The 22,089-nt window shown below is 49.4% G+C and overlaps 1 protein-coding gene across 1 annotated transcript in view; it reads right to left on the reverse strand.

Annotated features, from left to right (window-relative positions):
- The window catches only part of mbc (dedicator of cytokinesis protein myoblast city), a 105,022-nt gene that overhangs the window by 15,040 nt on the left and 67,893 nt on the right, over positions 1 to 22,089 (reverse strand). The window contains exons 35-39 of the mRNA XM_077645997.1: positions 21,206 to 21,544; positions 8,055 to 8,138; positions 4,247 to 4,378; positions 2,927 to 3,045; positions 1,897 to 1,926 (exon numbers count right to left, since the gene is read on the reverse strand). Of these exons, the coding sequence (XP_077502123.1) occupies positions 1,897 to 1,926; positions 2,927 to 3,045; positions 4,247 to 4,378; positions 8,055 to 8,138; positions 21,206 to 21,544 (704 nt within the window). The remainder of the gene's footprint in view (positions 1 to 1,896; positions 1,927 to 2,926; positions 3,046 to 4,246; positions 4,379 to 8,054; positions 8,139 to 21,205; positions 21,545 to 22,089) is intronic.

Raw genomic sequence — 22,089 nt, forward strand, 5'->3', positions numbered from 1 at the left:
AATTTAAGCTTTATTGCATAGCTTAATGTCAAGAGAAACCAATGGCATGCATTCTAGCAAGTTCCCTGCAGCAGGATTTCTTGAAAGCTCTCCACAAAAAGTTACATAACATATTGAATAAGTGCTCAAGAAATTGTTGTACATTAAATTAAATTTCATATTTGGAACCAGCACGCAAAAATACATGTTCCCTGAATATTTCATAATAGTGACTTCATTAATAAAATTTTTTTTCTAAGACCCTCTTCCCCCCTTAAGACGCAACAGTTGAGAAACGAGCGTGACACAGTCAAGTGTCGCAAAGCTACCCACGCAGTGCCACCGCTTCCCTGTACTTCGCGCTGCCGTGCTGTGAACGTTCGCCCCTTTTCTTCCCTACCCTACACCTCACTGCACTTTTACTGGCTTTCCTTTCTCAGCTACGTGCACCGCCTTATTTCTATGTTCATGCTGCCAGGAGAGGAAACTGATCCATTCAGTCAAGGTCACTGGGCACGCTCAGCGCGAACATGGATGGTGCCGAGCAGCGGCTCTTTCTTGTCTTCTACTGCGTTGCCACCGGGGATGGTGCAAGTCTTGGTTTTGGCGGCCGCCACATGCCAGCGCTACTACAGCAATCAGTTGCGCCAAGTTGCCACGCCAGCTGACCAATCCAGGATTTTAAAGCAATGGCTTTTTCGCTCATGGCCAACGCATGGCCAACGCATGGCCAACGCCGATGACGCCAGACTTTCTGCATAATGGGGTCCTCAAAGCTGCATATTGTTTTAAAATTTTTACTATAAACGAAAAAGAAAGTACAGTCATCTATGCAAGGCGAAATGGGACTGCAGTTTCACTCTACTATATTCGAGTTTTCTACAGCGAGGTTCTACTGTACTAATCCCACTTGCCATCTCCTTTATCAGTTTTGTTATGCATACTTGAAAATAAACATATGGCAGTGGCATTTTACTGATTTAGCCAATTACAGTGCAACAACATTAAAACATAATTAGCTTTCAATTAATGCCTTTTCTCTCATTTAGCATTATATACTCGGCAGACCAGAGCAAAACCTCGGCCTGTCAGCGTTAGTCGAAATACATATTTAAAGGCTTGGTGGCCTCGTGAATGTGCACAGAAAAGTTTGCAGCCATAGGTCCAACAGTTCTCTCCTTATGAGTTTTCTCCATGCTTTCTAATATGGGCCTCTGGGCCTACATAAACATACAACACTTTATGATGTATATTTTGTTAAGCACCAGCATGATGGAATGCATATTTATATAAAAATGACAAAAAAAAAACCCTAATGGAAAAGCACAAGAGACTTTGGAACTGTTTGACCGATTGCGGCATAAATCTGGTTTAGACAAATCAACCCACTTGGAAGGCTGCTCAGAGCACACCTATTGTTACACACTTCTTGAAAAGCTGACTATGTGGGTGCACAGTGAGTAAGTGATGCATTTTTTAAGGATTCTGTAAAAGAGAAATGTGCATTACATTATGCCCTGCCCTGCATTATGTATTTTACTGAATTTGCAGTATTTAATGTTAAAGCAAAAGAATAAGCAAAGGTGATATGCAACATTACACTCGGAGGCCAAAATCAAAGTAATGCCGAGAATATAGTCGGATACAACTCAAGAATGAAGCAGCAGAAGGCCCTCCAGCCAGTGGCATTGGCTAATTTTCACGACACCGCGGTTAATCTGATTAAACCATGGTTAACTGCCTTCCGTCTGGCACTCCCTGCGATGTCATGCTAGCATGTCCAAGGAGAATAAACATGATGTCATGAGAATCGGTTGACCCCATTGGCTGGAAGGCCTTCTTTGAGGGGCATTCGCTGCTCTGTTCTCGAGTTGTATCCCACAATAGCAAGCTACAAAAAGATCAAATATGCAGTACCTGGAGATAGAGGCTGTTTTCCTGTTACTGCTACAAAAGAAAGAAAAAAAGCAAAACAAGTGTTAGTAAATAAGAATTAAACAAAACGCAAGCCCTGCATGTGACTGTGAACATCAACACAATTCACCTCCTTCTCATTGTCTGCAGCTAGTAGCAAAGCTTGTGCAACAACTGTATGCATTTAGCATATAAAAAGGTCTATAAGGTGCATGCTGCTAGAACAAGTAAGGTGAGAAAAGCACACCAAAAATAGCAGGGCTGCAGTTATCAAGGAAAGTCAAATATGTATAAATTCTATGGATTATGGGTACATTAAATAAAACAATCTGCACTCCCAGGCAAAGAACAAATAGCATTAAGTGCCCCATTCAAGCTGTATCAGGTCAGTTTAAGACACAATGACACCTAACATTGAGCTTTAGTGTATTATGTACAGCACATGCAATATTAGAGGTCCTTCAGAGGACTGCAAGAACATTGTTGCAATAAGCAAGTTGCATGATGAGCTCCTGCGTCTGGTTACTACACTGTCTACTCCAGTAGCCAAACTCTTAAGCCAGAAGTATTCCACATGACTCTGTAGAAGCAAGGGCTCTCAAACAACTATATTTTGAAGCTTATGGTTTAAAACTAGGAGGCATCTTTGGAAATGGCTTTAGAAGCACTATGATCTCATCCATAAAGATGCTACATAAAGCCTCTCATAATAATTTCTTGTTTAACAACCAAAACCTTTGTTTACAACCACAACTGTGTAAAGCCACATCTGAATGCACACTTCAAAAGTTTAAAAACTGTTCAGATTCCCATATGATATGAAAACAAATTTCATGTGCCAGAGCCTTAAAAACATCCTTTTTTACATGCAGGTCTATAAGGCATAATTTCACAGCCCATTTATTCTTGGCACATTTCAAGAAGAATATTTCTTAACAGATGCAGCAAAAGCTGTGAATAAACATTAAAATCTCGTGGATATGCTGCCAAAAATACTGAATATCAAGAATCAATCTAGTCAAGCATTTCTTACCTCTCTGGTGCAAAAACAGAGCTGTCAGTACGTTCAGTACGTGACGACTGAGTAGACGGGGGCACAACCTTGTATCGCCTAATAAGTATGGGGTGTTCGTTCAACTCTGGAGGAGGGGGCTGCAGAGAAATCAAGCACTCAGCTTTTGAAATTAAAATGCAGGCATTCACATGTGTGATACACATTTCTACACTCGCAACAGATGCTGCACTTTCTTTTTAAAGGTGTAAAACAAAGAAAGTGTTCTGTTCTAGTGAACAAATCTTACAGAAACAGGCAAGCGCCTGTTTCTGTAAGATTAAGGGGAGACGCGGGTCTTGAAATGATAAAAAATCCGAAAATTCAGATTTCTCAGAAATGGCACACTCGGGATCTATACACTATACAAAGTACCTGCCTAAAAAGTTTCAAGACCTAATTCGACCTCCAATTACTAAAAATAAAAAATAATATATTTTGTGCCTATGAAGAGCGGAAACGGCAATTTCAGAGCGAAATGCGGCAGAACTTCGCATCCCTCGCTTCCCACAACTGCATCCCCGATGGCCGTCATCTTAGTTTTGTTTGAAAACTGGGCTCCTTCCCCCGCATCCTGGTATTACTCATTGCTGTGAAATATTTTTGCAATGCCCACATTCCGCTGTTTTTTCAGACTTCTACAGCAGCCTCCGAATGGCTGGCGCGTGCATTTCAAATGCAATTTTCTCAGCTTAAGTGTTTTTTGCCAACATGACTAGCCTTACGAAAGTTTTTATTATGTTTTTAAGGTTCAATTTTAATTAATCTTATAACGCTGAATTCAGAAAGATGGTTGGTTTACAGTTTATAGGTGTTTAACGTCCCAAAGCGACTCAGGCTATGAGAGACGCGAATTCAGAAAGAACTAAACTGTGGAGCTATGCTATTTTTTTTTAGCTGAGTCGAAAATTACAAACTTTGCGAACCGTAATGTCACCTAATTAATTTCATATTCCATAATTATGGCATTTGGACATAATTGAACATTTTTATATAATGATATACCTAAATAACAATGTAAATACCACAGCTCTGCATGGTAGGCCTTTGGCTACAGCTTCTTTTCAGTCGAAACCAAAAACATTGTCTTCATTACCTGCAAGAAATTACCTAATCAGGTGTGAGTTAATTTTTCACAACATGGGAACGAAGTGAGATATACTGAAACTAATTACATTTTTAAAAATGGGTAGAATACATATGCACATCCAATACTTTTATAATAAAAAATTTAATTTCAAGACCCATGTCTCCCCTTAAATCACTTGAAGGCAAGTTGTTTCAACGTTGTCCACTACTTACCACTTTGCCATAAGTTTCTTCAATGTGTGCCTTAAGTTTCAGATACTTCTCCTGCATGTGCGAGTGGTAGGGCTGAAGGCTTTCGGGGGCCTTATCCCTGTGAATTTCAATGCCAGCTTCGAGAAGTGGTATCTGCAGCAAAGACACACAATGCCTTACAAAGGTAGAACCAAGATTGAATGAAATGGAACCACTGGGTAACCCGTAGAATGAATGTTTTCAAATAATTCTACAGAAAGATATCAGTACACAGCCATTTAATTTATAACATATTGTAGGCACAGCACATAGCCGCTACACCTCATTGTGATTGATCCTCCCATTGAGGGTCTTAGAATCAATCAGTGCAACTAGTCATATTTTAATTATCCCGCTGGGCACTTTTCTAGCACAGAATTCACGTGAAAGTGTGACAGTTCTAAGTATACCACAGGCCAAATTTGCTGGCTAAGAAAAAAAAGTAAAGCTTATCTTCTAAAACTTTCAATACAAAGATGCTTCTTTCCATTTTTCGAATGAATATAAGTGAAAGTGGTAGTGAATGACAACTGCAAATGGCAGTTACTTATTTTGAGGAATACTAAATTCTTCAAGTTTTACCTATAAAAGTTTCTGTGTACATACAGCAGGCATTTAGTACAGCAGATAGGATGGAGACAATAGGCAAAGCTTTACAGAAACAACGAAGTGTTAACAAAAGACAGTTCTTTGAATGCATGGAGAGTCCTGCAATCAGAGACATTTACAAAGCAAAGAGATAAGATGATCAGAAGAGGCAGGATTTGTCTATAAGCAGTTTTCAATGGCTATGCATACTGAAAGAAATAAAAAATGACAAAATAAAAACTGAAAGAAATGAAAAATGAGAATGACAGAAAAAAAAAAACTGCTTAGAGACATAGAAGAAAGGATGTACATGGCACTGTCACACTGCTTAGCTCGACACTAAGTGCCAGACGAACATAAATGTGCAGTGCCTCAGATCGCATCATAGCTGAGGACTGCTAGACGAACCATTCAAAGGCCTTCTGCAACGGTCTACCAACCCCTCTCCCGCACACACCCACCCCCCCAACCCATGCAGAGAGAGAGAAAGAGAAGGTGCTCAATTGCCTTACCACGACCAAGGGTATGAAATGAAAGACTATCAGCTATTTCCATGAGAAGCGAAAATTTGTTCTTAGGAGCAATGCTAAGCCACACACCACACAGCAGGGTCACTTCACATCAACGGATCACCCAAGAGATTTCCTGTTTCCTCACAAACCAGGATCCCTACACAACTCAGGATCAGCAGTTCTTGTTTTGTCGTGTCATAAAATATTTGCAAAAGCTGAAAAGAATCTAAAGTGCACCAAACCTTTCAAGCTGTATAATGACTAATCATGAGTAAGTATACACCACATTTACTTCTATAACAAAATCAGTATTTTTCCCAAGAAACTGTATGAAAACTTTGGAGGGTGCGTTCATTAGATGGAATAAGATCTTAGTAAAATTCACATTTTGACGAACAAAATAATGCGCAAGTTCATTATGCAAGTAAATACAGTATACAAGCAGCCTTTTCCAAATTTCAACACACACACACACACACACCCCACACGCACGCGCACACACACACCCACGCGTGCGTGCGCGTGCTTGACTAATAAATGTTTCCTTTAACAAAGCGTAATATAAAGTGTATATTTCGCTCTCTCTCTCTCTCTCTCTATATATATATACATATATATGGTTTAAGGGGGTTTAACGTCCCAAAGCGACTCAGGCTATGAGACACGCCGTAGTGAAGGGCTCCGGGAATTTTGACCACCTGGGTTTCTTTAACGTGCACTGAAATTGCACAGTACACGGGCCTCTAGAATTTCGCCTCCATCGGAATGCGACCGCCACGGCCGGGATCGAACTCGCGTCTTTCGGGTCAGCATGCAGCCAAGCACCATAACCACTCAGCCACCACGGCTAAACACACACACATGCATGCACGCACGCACACACACAGACAGCGAAGTGTATGCTTCGTATAAGTAAACATTTTTATTTTACTCGACGTTTCGATCTTTTCAAGAGTGATTCAAAGTGAAAGAGTGATTTCATATCACTCTTGAAAAAGATCACTTTTGAAAAAGATCGGTCTTCCGATCGAAACGCCGAGTAAAATAAAAATATTTCCTTAAACGAAGTGTATACTTCGCTCTAATATTTTAAGCAGTCAAGTACGTCGTGTTTTCGCAACTATATATATATATATATATATATCAAATTTGAGATCACTGCGGAAACCCACATTGGAATAGTGTGAAAGCACTGACGCCTCCTCGGCACTAGTCGCCTCTCTTTGCTTCTCTTTGCCTCTTTTAACATGTGGTCTGGAAGCTGAAGCTGCACTATGTGATGGCACAGACAGCTTAAACATGATGCCACATGCCCACACAATGCGCAATTAAGCACCACGGCATCAGCACGCGGCAACAGCGAGAGAGCGACTGGCGTACAAGCCGCGCACCGAAGCGGAAGGGGCTGTATACTCATTTCAAGTTGTTTTTTGGTGTGCCGTCGCTCCGTGTCTCTCACGTGATCGTGACGTCACTTCAGCAAACCACCAATGGCGTAGGAGCAATGCGTCGAAGCGGATGGGGCCGTATACTCATTTCTCGTTTGGTGTGGCATCACTCCCACTCCGCGCCGTACCGTTACACCATTAATTCCCCTGAATTAACCCTTAATTAACCTTAATTCACAATTAACACCCTTAATTCACACTTAACACCATTCATTAATCAATTAATTGATTGGATTTCAATTAACTGCACATTTTCCCTCGTTTCATCTCAGTACTCATTTCGGGTGTTCAAATTTGGCGGCACACATTGGCTCCGCCCCCACTTCCGGGCAAGTGGTCCCACACTTCCGGCATTTTCAAATTTGGCACCACTTTTGCTCTGGCCCCGCCCACTTTTTGGACATTTTTAGCTCTAATTAACTAACTATTCATCCGATTTCGAAAATTTTTGTTTGCGTAGCATCCTCACATCATCCTCTTTCGATTACAACCACTCGTCCGATGCTGCCTCTTCTGAGTACCCCGCAACTGCTGCGGACACGTTTTGGCAGACACGACCTTGTCAACATGGCCTAGCGAAGCTTTCGCTTTAATAAGCATCTACTCAATTACAACTTGATGCTGTTTGCGCCAAGATAGTACCCATAATGATGCAATTGCCTTTGGAAGTTAGCACCAAAGGAGAAAGCGCATAAAAATAAGCTAAAATGCTATTGTGTAATAGGAAAAATATAAAAATTAACATGTCCATTCAGAGTATAACCTAAAAAATTAAGGCCCTGAGACATTAAAAGGGCAGTGGTAACTGAGATAGTTGGTTCATACTTCAGGGTGGTTGCAGCAGAAGTACGAACCCATAAACACGTTTTGGAAACCGTAAATATAAACCTGCCGAACTGTTAGACCCGAAGAACATCTGAAGCAAATAAAACAATAAAACAACAATCTTGCGCCTAAGACTGCTTGCTAATTACTGCACCTACAGTAAAACCTCGCTAAATCTAAGTCACTGGGACCATGAAAGATCTTTGAATTAACCAAGCACAGAAAAAAATGGGCCTGGGCAAAAAATGGGCCTAGGAAAGAAATTTTGTTGCTGGAATGCGCTACCTGCACCGGAAAAACTGCAATTTCCAAACACTGCCACGCAAAAGTGTACCCCCCTACTTGTAGCTTCTGCTGGCAAAAAAAAAGGCAGACTCCAAATACAAGCCGATAATACACGTTAGAATCCAGTCTTACCTGGCAGGCAATGAGCTCCTTCAGTCTATTAATTCCATCCGTTGCTGACCTGTTTGCTTCCAGAAACTCCTGAGTGAAGAATGCCTGAAAATGATATTGTTGATAGCTATTGTTTAGAACACTGACAGGTTGTCTAAAATTACAGGTTCTCCTGCTCATGCCAAGCAAGTGCACATTTTTGTGTCATGAAAGGCAATTCTTTGTATACAGACAAAAAAGGGACTCTTTCCATGATGCCATTTTAAGCAGTTTCCTTTCTGAGAAAATGCATAGAATATACAATATATTAACCAATCCCAGACATTCTTTTGAAGGCTGAAGCCATCTTATTGCAAGAGAAGTGATCAACCAGTTATTTATTATCTTCATAAAAAACCAATCCATCAAGGAGTAAAAAAAAGGACAGTCATGATCTACAGTTTACTACCACGAAGTTAACACCAATTATTTAGGTTTTAGTTTCATTCAACCATGTTACACATCTTGCTAGGTGTTCGTGCTTTTATGACACAAAATATATTGTTTATTCGGAAATGAAGAATATGAACTAGGACAACCACTAGTGGGCAGGTTACAAGTGCTACTGGTTATTGCAAGGGCACCAAGAAAGAAATACACAGTTGACGCTGTGGGGCCTGCTTTCATAAAGAGAGTCACCTTGAACTACATACTCTCAAGCATATTTGTTACCTGCCGCACCTGTGAACCACAAAAATAAAAAAGTAACCCAGTGGAGTACAGCAGCAGTTGAGAGGACATGATGAGGATATTGCTGAATATTGAAAAAAGCACACCTCACTAAGGTCGGCAGCATTGCAGAGGCCATTTCCAGCATCAGCTAATGAGCAGTCGAATTCACAAAGCAAGCAACAAATAATGTTGAATAATTAGTCGTTATAGGTAGTTAACGATGTGACTATTAGGCAGTGTATAGGCTCTTATCAGACATCCACCATTCTTATGTGCAAACAGGTTTGCAAGCTCAACCCCTGATCAGCTGATGCAAGCTTTAGAATCAGCAAAGCTTCATGGTTTTGGCAAGACATCAGCAGTGAAGTGGCAACAGCAATGTTCAAGAATCGCAACTGGCACTGCAAACTCATCTGTATGGTTTCTACTGAGAGCAAGTATGAACCCGCATCGCAAAAGAGAGTGAAACCTTGTTGATATGATGAAAAAAAAAATGCAAGGAAAAAAAAGTATTATCCAATATTACCTGCTGTTGAACCCTGACATGATTAAAGCCCTTGTTATGTTTGTTTGTACGTTTGATTTTCTGTTATGCGTGTTCACATACCCTTATGTAATACCTTCGGGTCTTTAAGGAAACAAATGAAATGAAGTATGATCCAACCACCTAATTTTGAAAAATGTATCTGTTGAATGAGGCACAAAGGTGCTTACTGACAATTTCAATTCACGAAAATGTCGAATAGCATTTCTTGGCACAAGGTCTGAACAGCTCCATTTTTAGTGTTCGCAGATTTCAGTCGACATTTGCGTCGCTCTAAGTGTGGAAGTAAATCCACAACTGCCACAATTTTCGCCATCTGAACCAGCAAATCATATTGCCACAGTGTTAGCCATTTACCGGCGCCGCCATGCGGTGGGACAGCACCTGCTGGTCTTCTTTGTCTTCCCCGGCTCGTGCGTTTGTTCGCTGTGTGTGTCTGCCTGGCTAGTCCTGGTGTGCCCTTCTGCACTTTCTGCCGGCTTTCGGTGACATTTTGGTGGAGGTGCGGGGTAATTTCCCAATGCACGAAGAGCTCCCGGGAGCTTCCGACGATGCCCAGCTACACTCAGTGGACACGACACCTGTCCACAAGGCAAGCCGCCGCTTATGAGGCTTAAATCCTGAGTTCCGACCCCTGACGGCACAACCCCGCGCAATGACGCCCACTTTGACAAGTCAGACCACCCTGAACGCCGTCAGTTCCCCACCGCTGCTCCTTCATGCGCCTCGCACTCCCACATCGTTTCATGGCGACAAGTTCGAAGACGTGGAAGACTGGTTGGCCAGCTACGAAAGAGTCGCTGCGTTTAACCTGTGGGACGAGGACCGCAAGCTATGCAATGTCTATTTTGCCCTGGAAGACTCTGCCAAGACGTGGTTTAAAAACCACGAGTCCGCTATCTCCACCTGGCAAGACTTCCGGTGACAGTTGCTTGACACCTTCGGCAGCAACGAATGGAAGGAGCGAGCTGAAGTTGCCCTGCAGTCCCGAGCGCAGCGGCCAAATGAGAGCGTCGCCATGTTCGTAGAAGACATGACGCGGCTCTTCAACCGCGCAGATCCTACCATGTCGGAAACGAAGAAGGTGCGTCATCTTATGCGAGGAGTGAAAGAGCAGCTTTTCGTAGGACTTGTGCGTGACCCTCCTAACACTGTGGCAATATGAACCGGGAGCACATCAACAAGGTTTCACAGTACTTTGACTGAATAAAGGTTTAGAAATTTGTTGCAAATTTCCAACACATCCATCAATATGACCAGTGGGTACCATATTTACACGATTGTAAGTCGACTCGCATGTAAGTCGACCCCCCAAATCGCATGTCCGAAAAAAAAATAAAAGTTGACGCGAATGTAAGCCGACCCCCCCAATCGCATGTCCAAAAAAACAAAAACACCGGTGGAGCGCTTCAAAAACGAAAATTTATTGCATAGATGGGCTATTCATCCTCACTTGAGTCATTTTCAGTGGTACTGCTGTCATCGTCGTCGTCGCCGCTGCGATCCCACAGCACATCGTCCTTCATGGATAGCCCGCACTTCCTAAATGACCGCACCACGACATTGCGTGGAACGGCCGCCCAAGTGGAAATCACCCACCCGCACACAGCCACCAGAGAGGCTCTCTTCACGCGCCTCGTTGGCGTAAGTTCCCGCCCTTTTGCCGCCAGCCACTCGTACTCACGCCGGAGCAAGTCCTTGAATGGCTTGTTAATGCCAACGTCTAGCGGCTGCAGCTGCCCCGTCAGACCACCGGGAATCACCAGCATATCTGGATCTTCTTTTCAGAGCTCTGCCTTCACTTTCGCGGTAAGGTGGCCACGAAATGAGTCCAGCACGAGGAGGTTCGGATTGCGATTTTTGAGGGATGCCCCTGGCCTCAAAAGCCACACCCGACGGTACCAATCAATAACTAAGTCGTCCGTTAAAAAGCTTTTTTCGTTCACTCGCACAATCACACCTTTCAGGAGCATTTCATTTGGCATAGTTTTTCTTTTGAAGACGATGTACGGTCGGAGCTTTGTGCCATCTGCCAAGCATGATAGCATAACAGTGAACCGAAGTTTCTCGTTTCCTGTCGTGAGAAGCTTAACCTCGCGAGCTCCCCTCACGCTCACTGTTGTGTTGCTCATCATGTCGAAGTAGACGGGAGTCTGGTCCGCATTGCCGATTTGGTCGAGCAGGTATCGCCGCGAGTCGCGGAGCTTGAGGTAGTGCCTATGGAAGGCGAGAACTTTTTCCTCGTAAGCAGCAGGCAGCTTTTGGCATACACTAGTACGCCGACGAAGAGAGAAGCCAGCCCTCTTCATAAATTTTGAAGCCCAAGCCCTGCTGGCTTTGAAGTCTGTTCGGAGTATTCCAGCTTCCGCAGCAAAGACCTGGGCGTGTTGCGTGATCACTTCGCATGTCACTGGAAGGGACTGATCATGTATTTTGGTGACATACGCTGCAAGCTTGACCTCCAGCTCCAGAAAGCGTCCCGACTTTGGCCCGCGGAAACCTCCTCGCTTGGAGTTGCAATCGAAAATTTTGTCTCGCTGCTTCCGCCACTCCCGCACCAACCGTTCAGAAACGTCGAACTTGCGGCCCGCCCCGCAGTTGTTGGTTTCTTCGGCGTAAATGATGGCCTCCCTCTTGAACGCTGCAGTGAATGAGAGCCGAATGCTTTTCGAACCTGGAGAGCTCATGGCGAAGCACGCGGTCGGCAGTCGAGTCAAAAGCACCAACTCCAAGCACCACCAAACAAAGAGTGATCGGTGTCGGGGCGTTGGCTCTTCCAGCAAACATCGGCATTCCCCAGAAGCGTCGCTGTTACGTATTATGCAACCAACTGAAATAGCGGCTCTTCCATCAGCTAGCGACACTCCCAGGCGCTGGCGCAGACTCCGCGATTGGAACAGCGGGACAGCGGCCCTTCCCGCGAGTGAAATGAAATGAAATTGGTTTTGGGGGAAAGGAAGTGGCGCAGTATTTGTCTCAAATATCGGCGGAAATCCAGTTGTAAGGGAAGAGATAAAGGAGGGAGTGAAAGAAGAAAGGAAGAACGAGGTGCCGTAGTGAAGGGCTCCCAAATAATTTCGACCACCTGGGGATCTTTAACCTGCTGTACTGGCATCGCAGAGCACACGGGCGCCTTTGCGTTTCGCTTCCATCGAAACGCTGCCGCTGCGGTTGGGTTCTAACCCGGGTATCCTGTTCAGTAGCACTGAACCATTGCGGTGGGCAACGGTGTGCGCAGTAAAAATAATAAATGAAAAATCCTGGCCAAAAAGCCCGTGGAATACCTGAATGCTATGCTTGGAGCCGTAGAGCAAACAAAAACTTCTAACATCGCAGTAGCGTCCCTGATAGATTGTTTTTCTTGCTTTTTTTGGCAGTTCAAGGTTTCGTTCGATTGTAAGTCAACCCCCCCCCCCCACTTCGGAATTTTAAATTTCAAAAAAAGGGTCGACTTTGTGGGAAGCCTGCTAGATTCCCGCCGTGGCGTCTGCGCTGCATCCCGCGTCGCTCTCTTTCCCTTTCTCCCGCCTCGGGCGGCGGAGAGATGGCTGGTGGCTAATCGCTGTCATTCGGCTGCAGCTCCGCCCCCGGCTTCCCAAGGGCCTTTGCCATTGGTGACTTTTGGCGGGAATTCGGGACCCGTTTGGGGTGGTCACGCGGCGCGCGACTGTCCGAGCGGGGCCCAGAGAGAGAGACCCCTCCGAGACAGCGTAAGGTGCGTACGTTACAGTTCGTCCGGGCCGGCCTCTGCCGTTCGGACCAGTTCATACTCGAGCTCGCCAGCGTGGGTCCTCGATCCGCCGCGGCTCGAGCCTGTCCAGGGGTCCAACGACCTCTGACAGGCGCACCTCGCGTTGACTGCCCACTCTCTCTCGCAAACGGCCCAACGGCCGACACGAGAGAGATCACAGCACTGCCGCGGGGACAATCTCCTGCAGCTGCGTGCTAGCGGCGCGCATTTCTCTTGTTGCCCCGAGCGCGCACCGGAGCCTTGCTCTGAGCGCGCCCCGGGACGGGGTGACTGTTGAGTGTGTGTATGTACCGCTGGAGGACGGCGTCAATAAACGTCTCCTTTGTGAACTTGGAGGCCTGTTTCTTGCGGCGAGCCGCTCTCCTCTCTGCAGAGGTTGAACGCCGCCGCAGCGGTGCCCCAGGGTGTGTGTGGTGACGGCTGATCGGGGCCCTTGGCTCGCGCGAAGCTCGAACCCGCGGTGAGTAGTGGCCTGTGCCTACTGAGAAACCCACAACTGGCGCCCAACGTGCTAAGTCACTGGCTCTTAGCCTTTGATAGCACATTTGCCGAGCAGGTCGCCTTGACGATCACGCTTGCGCACCATGTCTGCCACCCCCATCGGGGCACTCGGCAGCTACGTGTCGGCTCCCTTAGGAGTCGTAACATCCTTTGATCCGTTGGCGGCTGTTTCTTCGAATAGCCAAATACCGTGGTTGGCCGCAGCTCCCATTGGGGCATACGGCGCTACAACCCCCAACGTCGATCACGCAGCTCCCATTGGAGCTGTATCGGGAGCACCCTGCGGTGCACCCGTCAATCACATGCCTCCGCTGTGCGTGCTTTGCACCCCGTGCGAAAGCGGTGCGTGCGACGCTGCCGCAACCGGCCGTCCTGCACAGCAGCAGCCGTGCCCCGCGAGCAGTCAATTCTGCTCTGGGAACGGTGAGGCGCTGGCCCGGCTCCCTGTGGAAACCGCGCCGCTCATCGAACTGGGCGCCTTGCCTCCTGCGTTCGTGCAGCCCGCCCAAGCCTCCTCTGAGGCCGGGGCGCAGTCGCTGCTAAGAAGTGCTGCCCAGATGATTCAGTCGCTGTCAGGGGCGGTTGAGACGCTTTTGGCCACGCCGAAGGTGTCTCACCCCGCGGTCAAGTTGCCCATGCCAACATACCGCGGGTATGATGACCTCCTCAGTGCCCGGGATTTCCTTGAGTCCCTCACCCATTACCAGAGAGCTATGGGTCTCACTGATCAGGTTGTGCTTGCACACATCATCCCCGCAGCACTGACTGACACCGCAGCTAGGTGGCATCGGCTTTCCGGCCACCGGGCAGCGACTCTCGAGGAGTTCCGTGCAGCATTCTTGCGCGAATTCCTGCCCGCTGACTATGAGCGTAGGATGCGGCGAGAGTTGGAGCTCCGTACACAGGCTCCGGATGAGTTACTCCTGGAGTACGTACGTGCGATGGAGGACCTTTTCTAAATCGCCGAGCCCAGAGCCTCGAACGAGGAACGTGTGGAAAGGACGATCAGGCAGGCACATCCGACTTTTTCGGCATACCTGCGCGGAGGCCGGTTCCGAGATTTTGAGGAGCTGGCCGCCGAGGCAAAGCGCATTCAAGGCGACATTCTCGCCGCGCGCGCCTATCGTCCGCCACCGCCAGCAAGCGAGGCCCTCGAGCCACGCTGTGCATGGAGAGGGGCCATGCCCCTACCCAACCGGCGACCACCCGCACACGCTGCCTCTGCAGCCGTTAGCGGGCAAAACGAAGTATGGGAGTTGAGCGATAGAGCTCTCGGTCCCTACTCCTACAGGAGACGGACAGCCTGCTCTGCACCGTTTTCTGGACCGCCTGCCCAGGGACGCCAAGCGCCCCAACGCACAGCCGAGGGGAAAACCCGAATCAGCCGGCCCTTTGGCCGTGCAACGGGCGGAACCAGGCAGGGAGAGGCGCCATTGTTCCGCGACCAAGCTCGCGGCAGTGTGCGCTGTTTCCGCTGTCAAGAGGCGGGGCACTTAGCGAGAGAATGCCCCGTAACCAGGCCTCCTTTGAGGCAGGGAAATGGCGGCGCGGGTCGGTCGTAAAGGGACGGCCGGCCCAAGCCTCGCTAATCCCCTCAGCGTACAGAGCAAGCTGCCTTGCTAATGCGCACGCGCCGTTTATTCCGGTCACCATTGCTGGCCGCGAATTTTCGGCGTTACTGGATACGGGAGCCACTGCCTCCTTGTTCGGTGAAGAGGTGTTGTCCCACTTGCAAAAGCACTCGGTGCGCTTGCGGGACTGCCGTACGACATTCAACCTTGCGAAAGGTGTAGCCCATTCGGCTGGCGCCGCGAGGCTGACTGTCAGGTGGGGAGAGCGGACGAGACGCACGCGTTTCATCCACCTCCCAGGGCTCAGTGTGCCCGTGATTCTCGGAAGGGACTTTCTCCTGAAAACCGGGATCGTGGTGGACATTGCGAATGGCGGCTATCGCGACGGACCATTTTCCCAGCTGAAGCCGTTCATCTGCCCACCGGCGTCAATAACTGCCTGCGCAGTGAAGGCGTTCGGAGAGTGCCATGCTCAGCGGCCAGGGCCAAGCCCTTGTGTCGAGCGTTCCGTCGTTCACGCTCCCCTTTGGGACCGAGCGGCGCGGCACGACCAGGCACCACATCCGCTGGCCGCCTTTGCGGTAACGTTGGATGACACTCAGAAGGCTCGTTTGACAGCACTGTTGCGTCAGTACGATGAGCTCTTCACGGATCAACCTGGCTGTACTAATTTAGTGAGCCACAAGATCCACACCGGAGATGCGCTTCCTTTGAAGTGCAACCCCAGACCCGTCAGCCTTGCGAAAAGGCAGGTGATCGATGGGTTGCTGGATGAGATGCTGTCGGCGGACATTATCCGTCGCTCGTCCAGCGCTTGGGCGTCTCCGGTTGTGTTGGTGCCTAAGAAAGATGGCAGCCACCGGTTGTGTGTGGATTATCGCCGTCTGAATGCGCTGACTCGAAAGGATGCCTATCCGCTCCCGACGATCAGCTCAATCGTAGGAAACCTGGGCAGTGAGCGGTATTTTTCCACGCTAGATGCCTCCAAAGGTTACCTACAGGTCCAGATGGCAGACGCTGACCGGTCTAAGACCGCGTTCACGTGCCACAGAGGGCTGTTTGAGTTCACTCGCATGCCCTTCGGTCTCTGCAATGGTCCTGCGACTTTTCAGAGGCTCATGGACCGCGTCCTAGGGGAAGCTAAATGGTCTCACGCCATGTGCTACCTGGACGATATCGTGATTTATTCATGAACCTTCGATGAGCACTTAGGCCACATTGCCGACGTGCTCGCGAGGGTACGGGCTGCTGGGATGACTTTGAATCCTGCGAAAGCCCAAATAGCGCGGACCCGAGTTCAGTTGCTAGGGTTCACGCTGGGCGAGGGCTCCGTTGAGCCCGATGCGGACAAACTCCGAGCCATACTCGAGTTTCCCGTGCCCAAGGACGTACGCGGCCTCCGCCGTTTTCTGGGAATGGCCAATTTCTATCGGTCGTTCATCCCGTCCTGTGCCCGCGTGCAGGCACCCTTGACCAAGCTCTTGGGAAAGACTGCCGCGTGGCGATGGGGGCCCGAGCAAGAGCGATCCTTTCGCCTCCTGTCTAGTGCCATTGCCGAGACAGCGCAGCTCAGGCTACCCGACCTGACCAGACAGTTCGTAGTCCAGACTGACGCGAGCGATCTGGGTTTAGGAGCAGTTCTCCTACAGGATTTCGATGGCGTGCTGCAGCCGCTGGCCTTTGCCAGCCGCTCCTTGCTGCCCTCGGAGAGGAATTACTCCGTGACCGAGAAGGAGTGCCTCGCCATCGTGTTTGCACTGCGGAAATTCGACGTCTACCTTGACGGGACGCAATTCGTGGTGCAGACAGACCACAGTGCGCTCAGTTGGCTGATGCGGCTCCGCGAGCCTGCGGGTCGGCTGGCGCGCTGGGCTCTCCTGATACAGCATTACGACTTTTCGGTGCAGTATCGAAAGGGGAGCACGAACGTGGTAGCTGACGCGCTATCCCGTGCCCCACTCGCCAGCGGCGCCTTGACGCCAGCAGGCGAAAAAGCGGACGAGCCGCCGGGCGGCAAGGAGGGGGAGCCCGCAAACGGGCTAACCCATTCCGCTAACCAGGCAAGCAGCGCTTCGCAAAGCGGGCGAGAGGCAAAGCTCCACGTGAGCGCCTCGGAGACGCCGTCGCGAGCGGAAATTTTGGCTGCAAACCTGAAGGGGGACGAGACCAGGCCCCCCTCTGGGGTAACAGGAATCGTTTTCAGCCGGAAAGAGCTGCTGAAAGCCCAGCAAAATGACCCCATGTGTCGCGAGATGAGCGACGGTCTCAGGGAGACGGAGCGCCGGGACGCTACTTGTATTGTAGTGGGCGCAGGGGGTGAAAGCCAGCGTGTGTCGCGGCGAGCCCCGGGGGATTCATATTTGCTGGGCCATGACGGGCTCGTGCTGAAATACATAGCCACCGATGATGAGTCCATTGACCCGTTCAAGGTGGTTATCCCCAAAAGTCTGAGAGGCGCACTGTTGCGATTTTCTCATGACGAACCACTGGCCGGTCACCTGATTGGCTCCAAAGTTTTTGCAAAACTGAGTCAATCGGTGACGTGGCCCGGCATGAAGCGTGAGATTTTCCGCTATTGCCGTTCCTGCCATGTCTGTCAAGCGGTGAAGTCAAGGGGCGGCAAGCCGCCCGGAATGATGAAACCAATTGACAGTGTGCGTCCGTGGCAGATGGCCACCTGCGATCTGATGGGGCCTTTCCCCTGGAGTAAGCAGGGGTTCATTCACCTGATGGTAGTAGCTGACCATTTTTCCAAATGGGTCGAGTTGTACCCGCTTCGGAAAGTGTCAGCACGAGCGGTGCTGGATAAACTCCAGGAAGTGTTCTGTCGGTTCGGCTTTCCGGAAAGACTGATCACGGACAATGCGTCCTATTTCACCGCTCGGGTGTTCGGTAACACGTGCCGTTCCCTCGGAATTGAGCACTACACCACTTCACCCTACCACCCCCAGTCCAACTTGACCGAGCGAATCAACCGAACGCTCAAGCCAATGCTGGCGGCCTTTGCCGAGTGTCAAAAGGACTGGGCAGACCATTTGAGCGAATTTGCGTTCGCCATTCGAACAGCTGAGAATCGCTCAACTGGTTTCTCTCCCGCCTTCCTCAATTTCGGGAGGGAGCTGGCGAATCCGATGTCAAACGTCGTGCAGAGCCAGCTCGGGGATGAGCAGACGCGGGCAGACTGCTCTGCTTATGCGTCGACGCTTCGGGACCGGCTTGGTCGGGCTCTCAACAGAGCAAGGCAGAGTTTGGCGGCAGCCAGAGCCCAGCAGAAGGCTCAGTATGACCGCAAGCACCGCAGCCTGACTTTTCAGGCGGGTGATCTTGTCCTGAAGCGCAACCACGTTCTTAGTGATGCGAGCAAGGGGTTCTCAGCCTCGCTCGCTCCTAAGTGGCTTGGTCCGTACCGAGTGGTTAGAGTCTGGTCGCCGCTCGCGTACCTGCTGGAGGATCCCCTTACGGGGAAAACCAGCCGTGCCCACATCGCAGACCTGAAGGCCTATGCGTCACGGTCTGACGAGTTTGCGTCGGTGCCCATTGGTATCACAAGCAAGCGCAAAGGCACAACTGGTGCTGCGGAACGCAACCGTACCGAGCACCGGTACAATCTGAGGCGACGGTCACCGATGTGATTGATGCCGGATGGCGGACTCTTCCGCAACCGAAGGCACGCAGCCTCAGCTAGCTGGCGAGCTTTCTCGTCGGGCCCTACCCCAGGTGAAGCACGGCGGTTTCTTTTTTTTTGTTTGCCGCATGCTCAGTTCCAGCCTTGTGCAGTTATTTAGTCGTTTGTTTGTTTTAGTCAGTCTGTAGCATATTTTTGTTTCCAGTTTATTCGTTGTTTCTTCTAACGTTCTGAGATCTGTACATATGTAATATACGTTTGCGTTGGCGTTCAGTTTTTTTTAAACCAGACTTGTACATATGTAAGCTTCAGCCTACTCGCGATTGCCCCTTTCTTGTAGCGCAGAGATGGCCTTTTTTTTGTACAGCGCGCCTTCTTTTCATTTATGTTCTGACCCCACGGGTGCGGCCTTCCTCGCGAACACGGGACCGGCTGGTTCGCGGGGGGGTCGGCGAAAGTCTCCCCTTCCGGCTGGGGAGTGGTTTGCTCGTTAAGGAGCGAGTGTCTCGTGGCATGGTCTTTGTGTGGCTATGGGGAGCGTGAAGAGTGCGTCTGAAGAGTGTGTCCTTTGACCCCTGCCACGGCGCCTCGGAACGATTCCGACATGCGGGTCGTTGTGACTGATCAATGTCCGCTTCTGTGCCGGTGCGTGCCTGGGATGATGTGCGTGTTCCCAAGATCAAAGGCAACGCCGAGAAGGGGACAGGAAGGACAGCACCCTTTCCCGTGCGGGTCCTCTTCGGGATCGTCGAGCGTCGTCAACGTCCCCATGCTCAACTTTGATGACCTTGTGGAGGACATGGGACCGCCGTCAATAAATCGTCCACCGGGACCCTGAAGGCACCAAAAGCGTGAGTTGGCCGCCGACAGGCCCAATGGGCCGCGCCACCGAACATTATGAGGCTGCAGGCCACCTGTCAGCTGGCCTTGCGTACAGTGTACAGTGTAGTTAGTTTTGTCTCCTTGAAACGTATGCAAGTGTTGTTTGTTTTCTGTTCTTGTTTGTTTGTCTTTTGAGCTTATGGCTGGAACTGAAGTGTGGTAGTTTTATATGGACTAATTTTTTATTTTTTATTTTTTTATTGTGCCGCACGCTTTCGCCGATGGGTAGGAGGGCATTTAAGGAGAGGAGGATGTGGGAAGCCTGCTAGATTCCCGCCGTGGCATCTGCGCTGCATCCCGCATCGCTCTCTTTCCCTTTCTCCCGCCTCGGGCGGCGGAGAGACGGCTGGTGGCTAATCGCTATCATTCGGCTGCAGCTCCGCCCCCGGCTTCCCAAGGGCCTTTGCCATTGGTGACTTTTGGCGGGAATTCGGGACCCGTTTGGGGTGGTCGCGCGGCGCGCGACCGTCCGAGCGGGGCATAGAGAGAGAGACCCCTCCGAGACAGCGTAAGGTGCGTACGTTACTGTTCGTCCGGGCCGGCCTCTGCCGTTCGGACCAGTTCATACTCGAGCTCGCCAGCGTGGGTCCTCAATCCGCCGCGGCTCGAGCCTGTCCAGGGGTCCAACGACCTCTGACAGGCGCACCTTGCATTGACTGCCCACTCTCTCTCGCAAACGGCCCAACGGCCGACACGAGAGAGATCACAGCACTGCCGCGGGGACAATCTCCTGCAGCGGCGTGCTAGCGGCGCGCATTTCTCTTGTTGCCCCGAGCGCGCACCGGAGCCTTGCTCTGAGCGCGCCCCGGGACGGGGTGACTGTTGAGTGTGTGTATGTACCGCTGGAGGACGGCGTCAATAAACGTCTCCTTTGTGAACTTGGAGGCCTGTTTCTTGCAACGAGCCGCTCTCCTCTCTGCAGAGGTTGAACGCCGCCGCAGCGGTGCCCCAGGGTGCGTGTGGTGACGGCTGATCGGGGCCCTTGGCTCGCGCGAAGCTCGAACCCGCGGTGGGTAGTGGCCTGTGCCTACTGAGAAACCCACAACTTACAATCGTGTAAATACGGTAATTGGAGGTGACTTTGCTTGTACCAGCTCCATTAAACTGCACTAAATATTATTTTAAAATTAACAGGGGCACCTAATTACATTATGTGTTGGCAATGCAATAGCATCAGAAGCTGTGCATGCCTTTACAGGAAGTGACGTCACTTCTGGTCTGGTGATGTCACTTTCCCCCGTCATGGATAAATTTTATAACCAATGCCACATTTTTTCCACAATGAGGCTTCTAATGCTATTGCATCAAAAACTACCTTTTCATTTTAGACAGTGCTTACTTTCAGCCAAAAGCCATTAGCATCGTTAGAGCAAAATTCACAGACCTTAGTTCCATCCACCTATTGCAATTAGTACAAAATAAGCAATCCCATCTACGGACTTAAAAATCAGACTTGCTGTAACCTTGCAGCGTGTGCCATTTGATGAATGAACATGATGCATACAATTTTAAAATTTGCAGTGCACTTCATAATGGCACAAGCCAAAAGATAACAGAAAGACACTCCTGTTGACTCTAAGCCCATACCTTCTCGTAATTGCCAATGCCTCCATTGACAGCCGCATCGACAATGCCTCCCAGCAGCATGCTCAATGGATTTAGTGGAAGGCTTGTGTCAGCCCTGTACTGCAGCACCATGTCCCTAATCTTGGTGTTGGTGGCTTCCATGGTCTCGATGGCATTTTGCAGTGGGCTGACCTCAACAGTTTGCGCCTTGACCACCACAAACCAGCGAAGAATACCAGGCAGCTTGTGAGCAGTCTCAAGGGTGGTCCGCTCAAGCCAGATGTTGCCAATGTCGCTGTCCGAGTCCTTCTCACCTCGCCGCAAAGGGCGCGAGTAGGTGAACTTGTTCACCTCATTCACCTAAACAAGAAAGAGACCTTAGTGATGCTTCTCACAACCAAACAAGGAAACACACCAAAGCAAAAGTAAAATATACTGTTGTATACTCAGGACAGCAGTAATCCTCATGAATATACTGAACGCAAAGCAAGGAAGCTCAATTCCATGTCTCTAGACAGAACTATTTCAGCAACAACACAAAAACTTAATCTCTATTTATATATTTTTCTTCCAACAAACATGGTTCCTGTTTGTAAACAAATGTGTGCGACGTCATGGTAAGCAAAAAGTGGCGAGGCACATTTGGGTAGAGCACGTGGTGCATGTTCCATAGCCTCGTTTACATGAACTCCATACCAGTGAGGCAACAGTCACGGCATGCCCTCAGAAGGCATGACTGCCCAGGTGGTAAACTGACTCCTGCCAGCTTCTACTTCTGCTCTGCCCTGCAGAAAATCCCTTCTTCAGGTGTGAAAAAAGATTAAGTGTAATTTGCTGAGGGGGTCTGTGAGTCAACCCACCCCCTTGCCGTCAAGTTTGACTGGACCTTACCCACGACTCCCAGA

Source organism: Amblyomma americanum, chromosome 1 (assembly GCF_052857255.1).
Source record: "Amblyomma americanum isolate KBUSLIRL-KWMA chromosome 1, ASM5285725v1, whole genome shotgun sequence".
NCBI classification, from domain to species: Eukaryota; Metazoa; Arthropoda; class Arachnida; order Ixodida; family Ixodidae; genus Amblyomma; species Amblyomma americanum.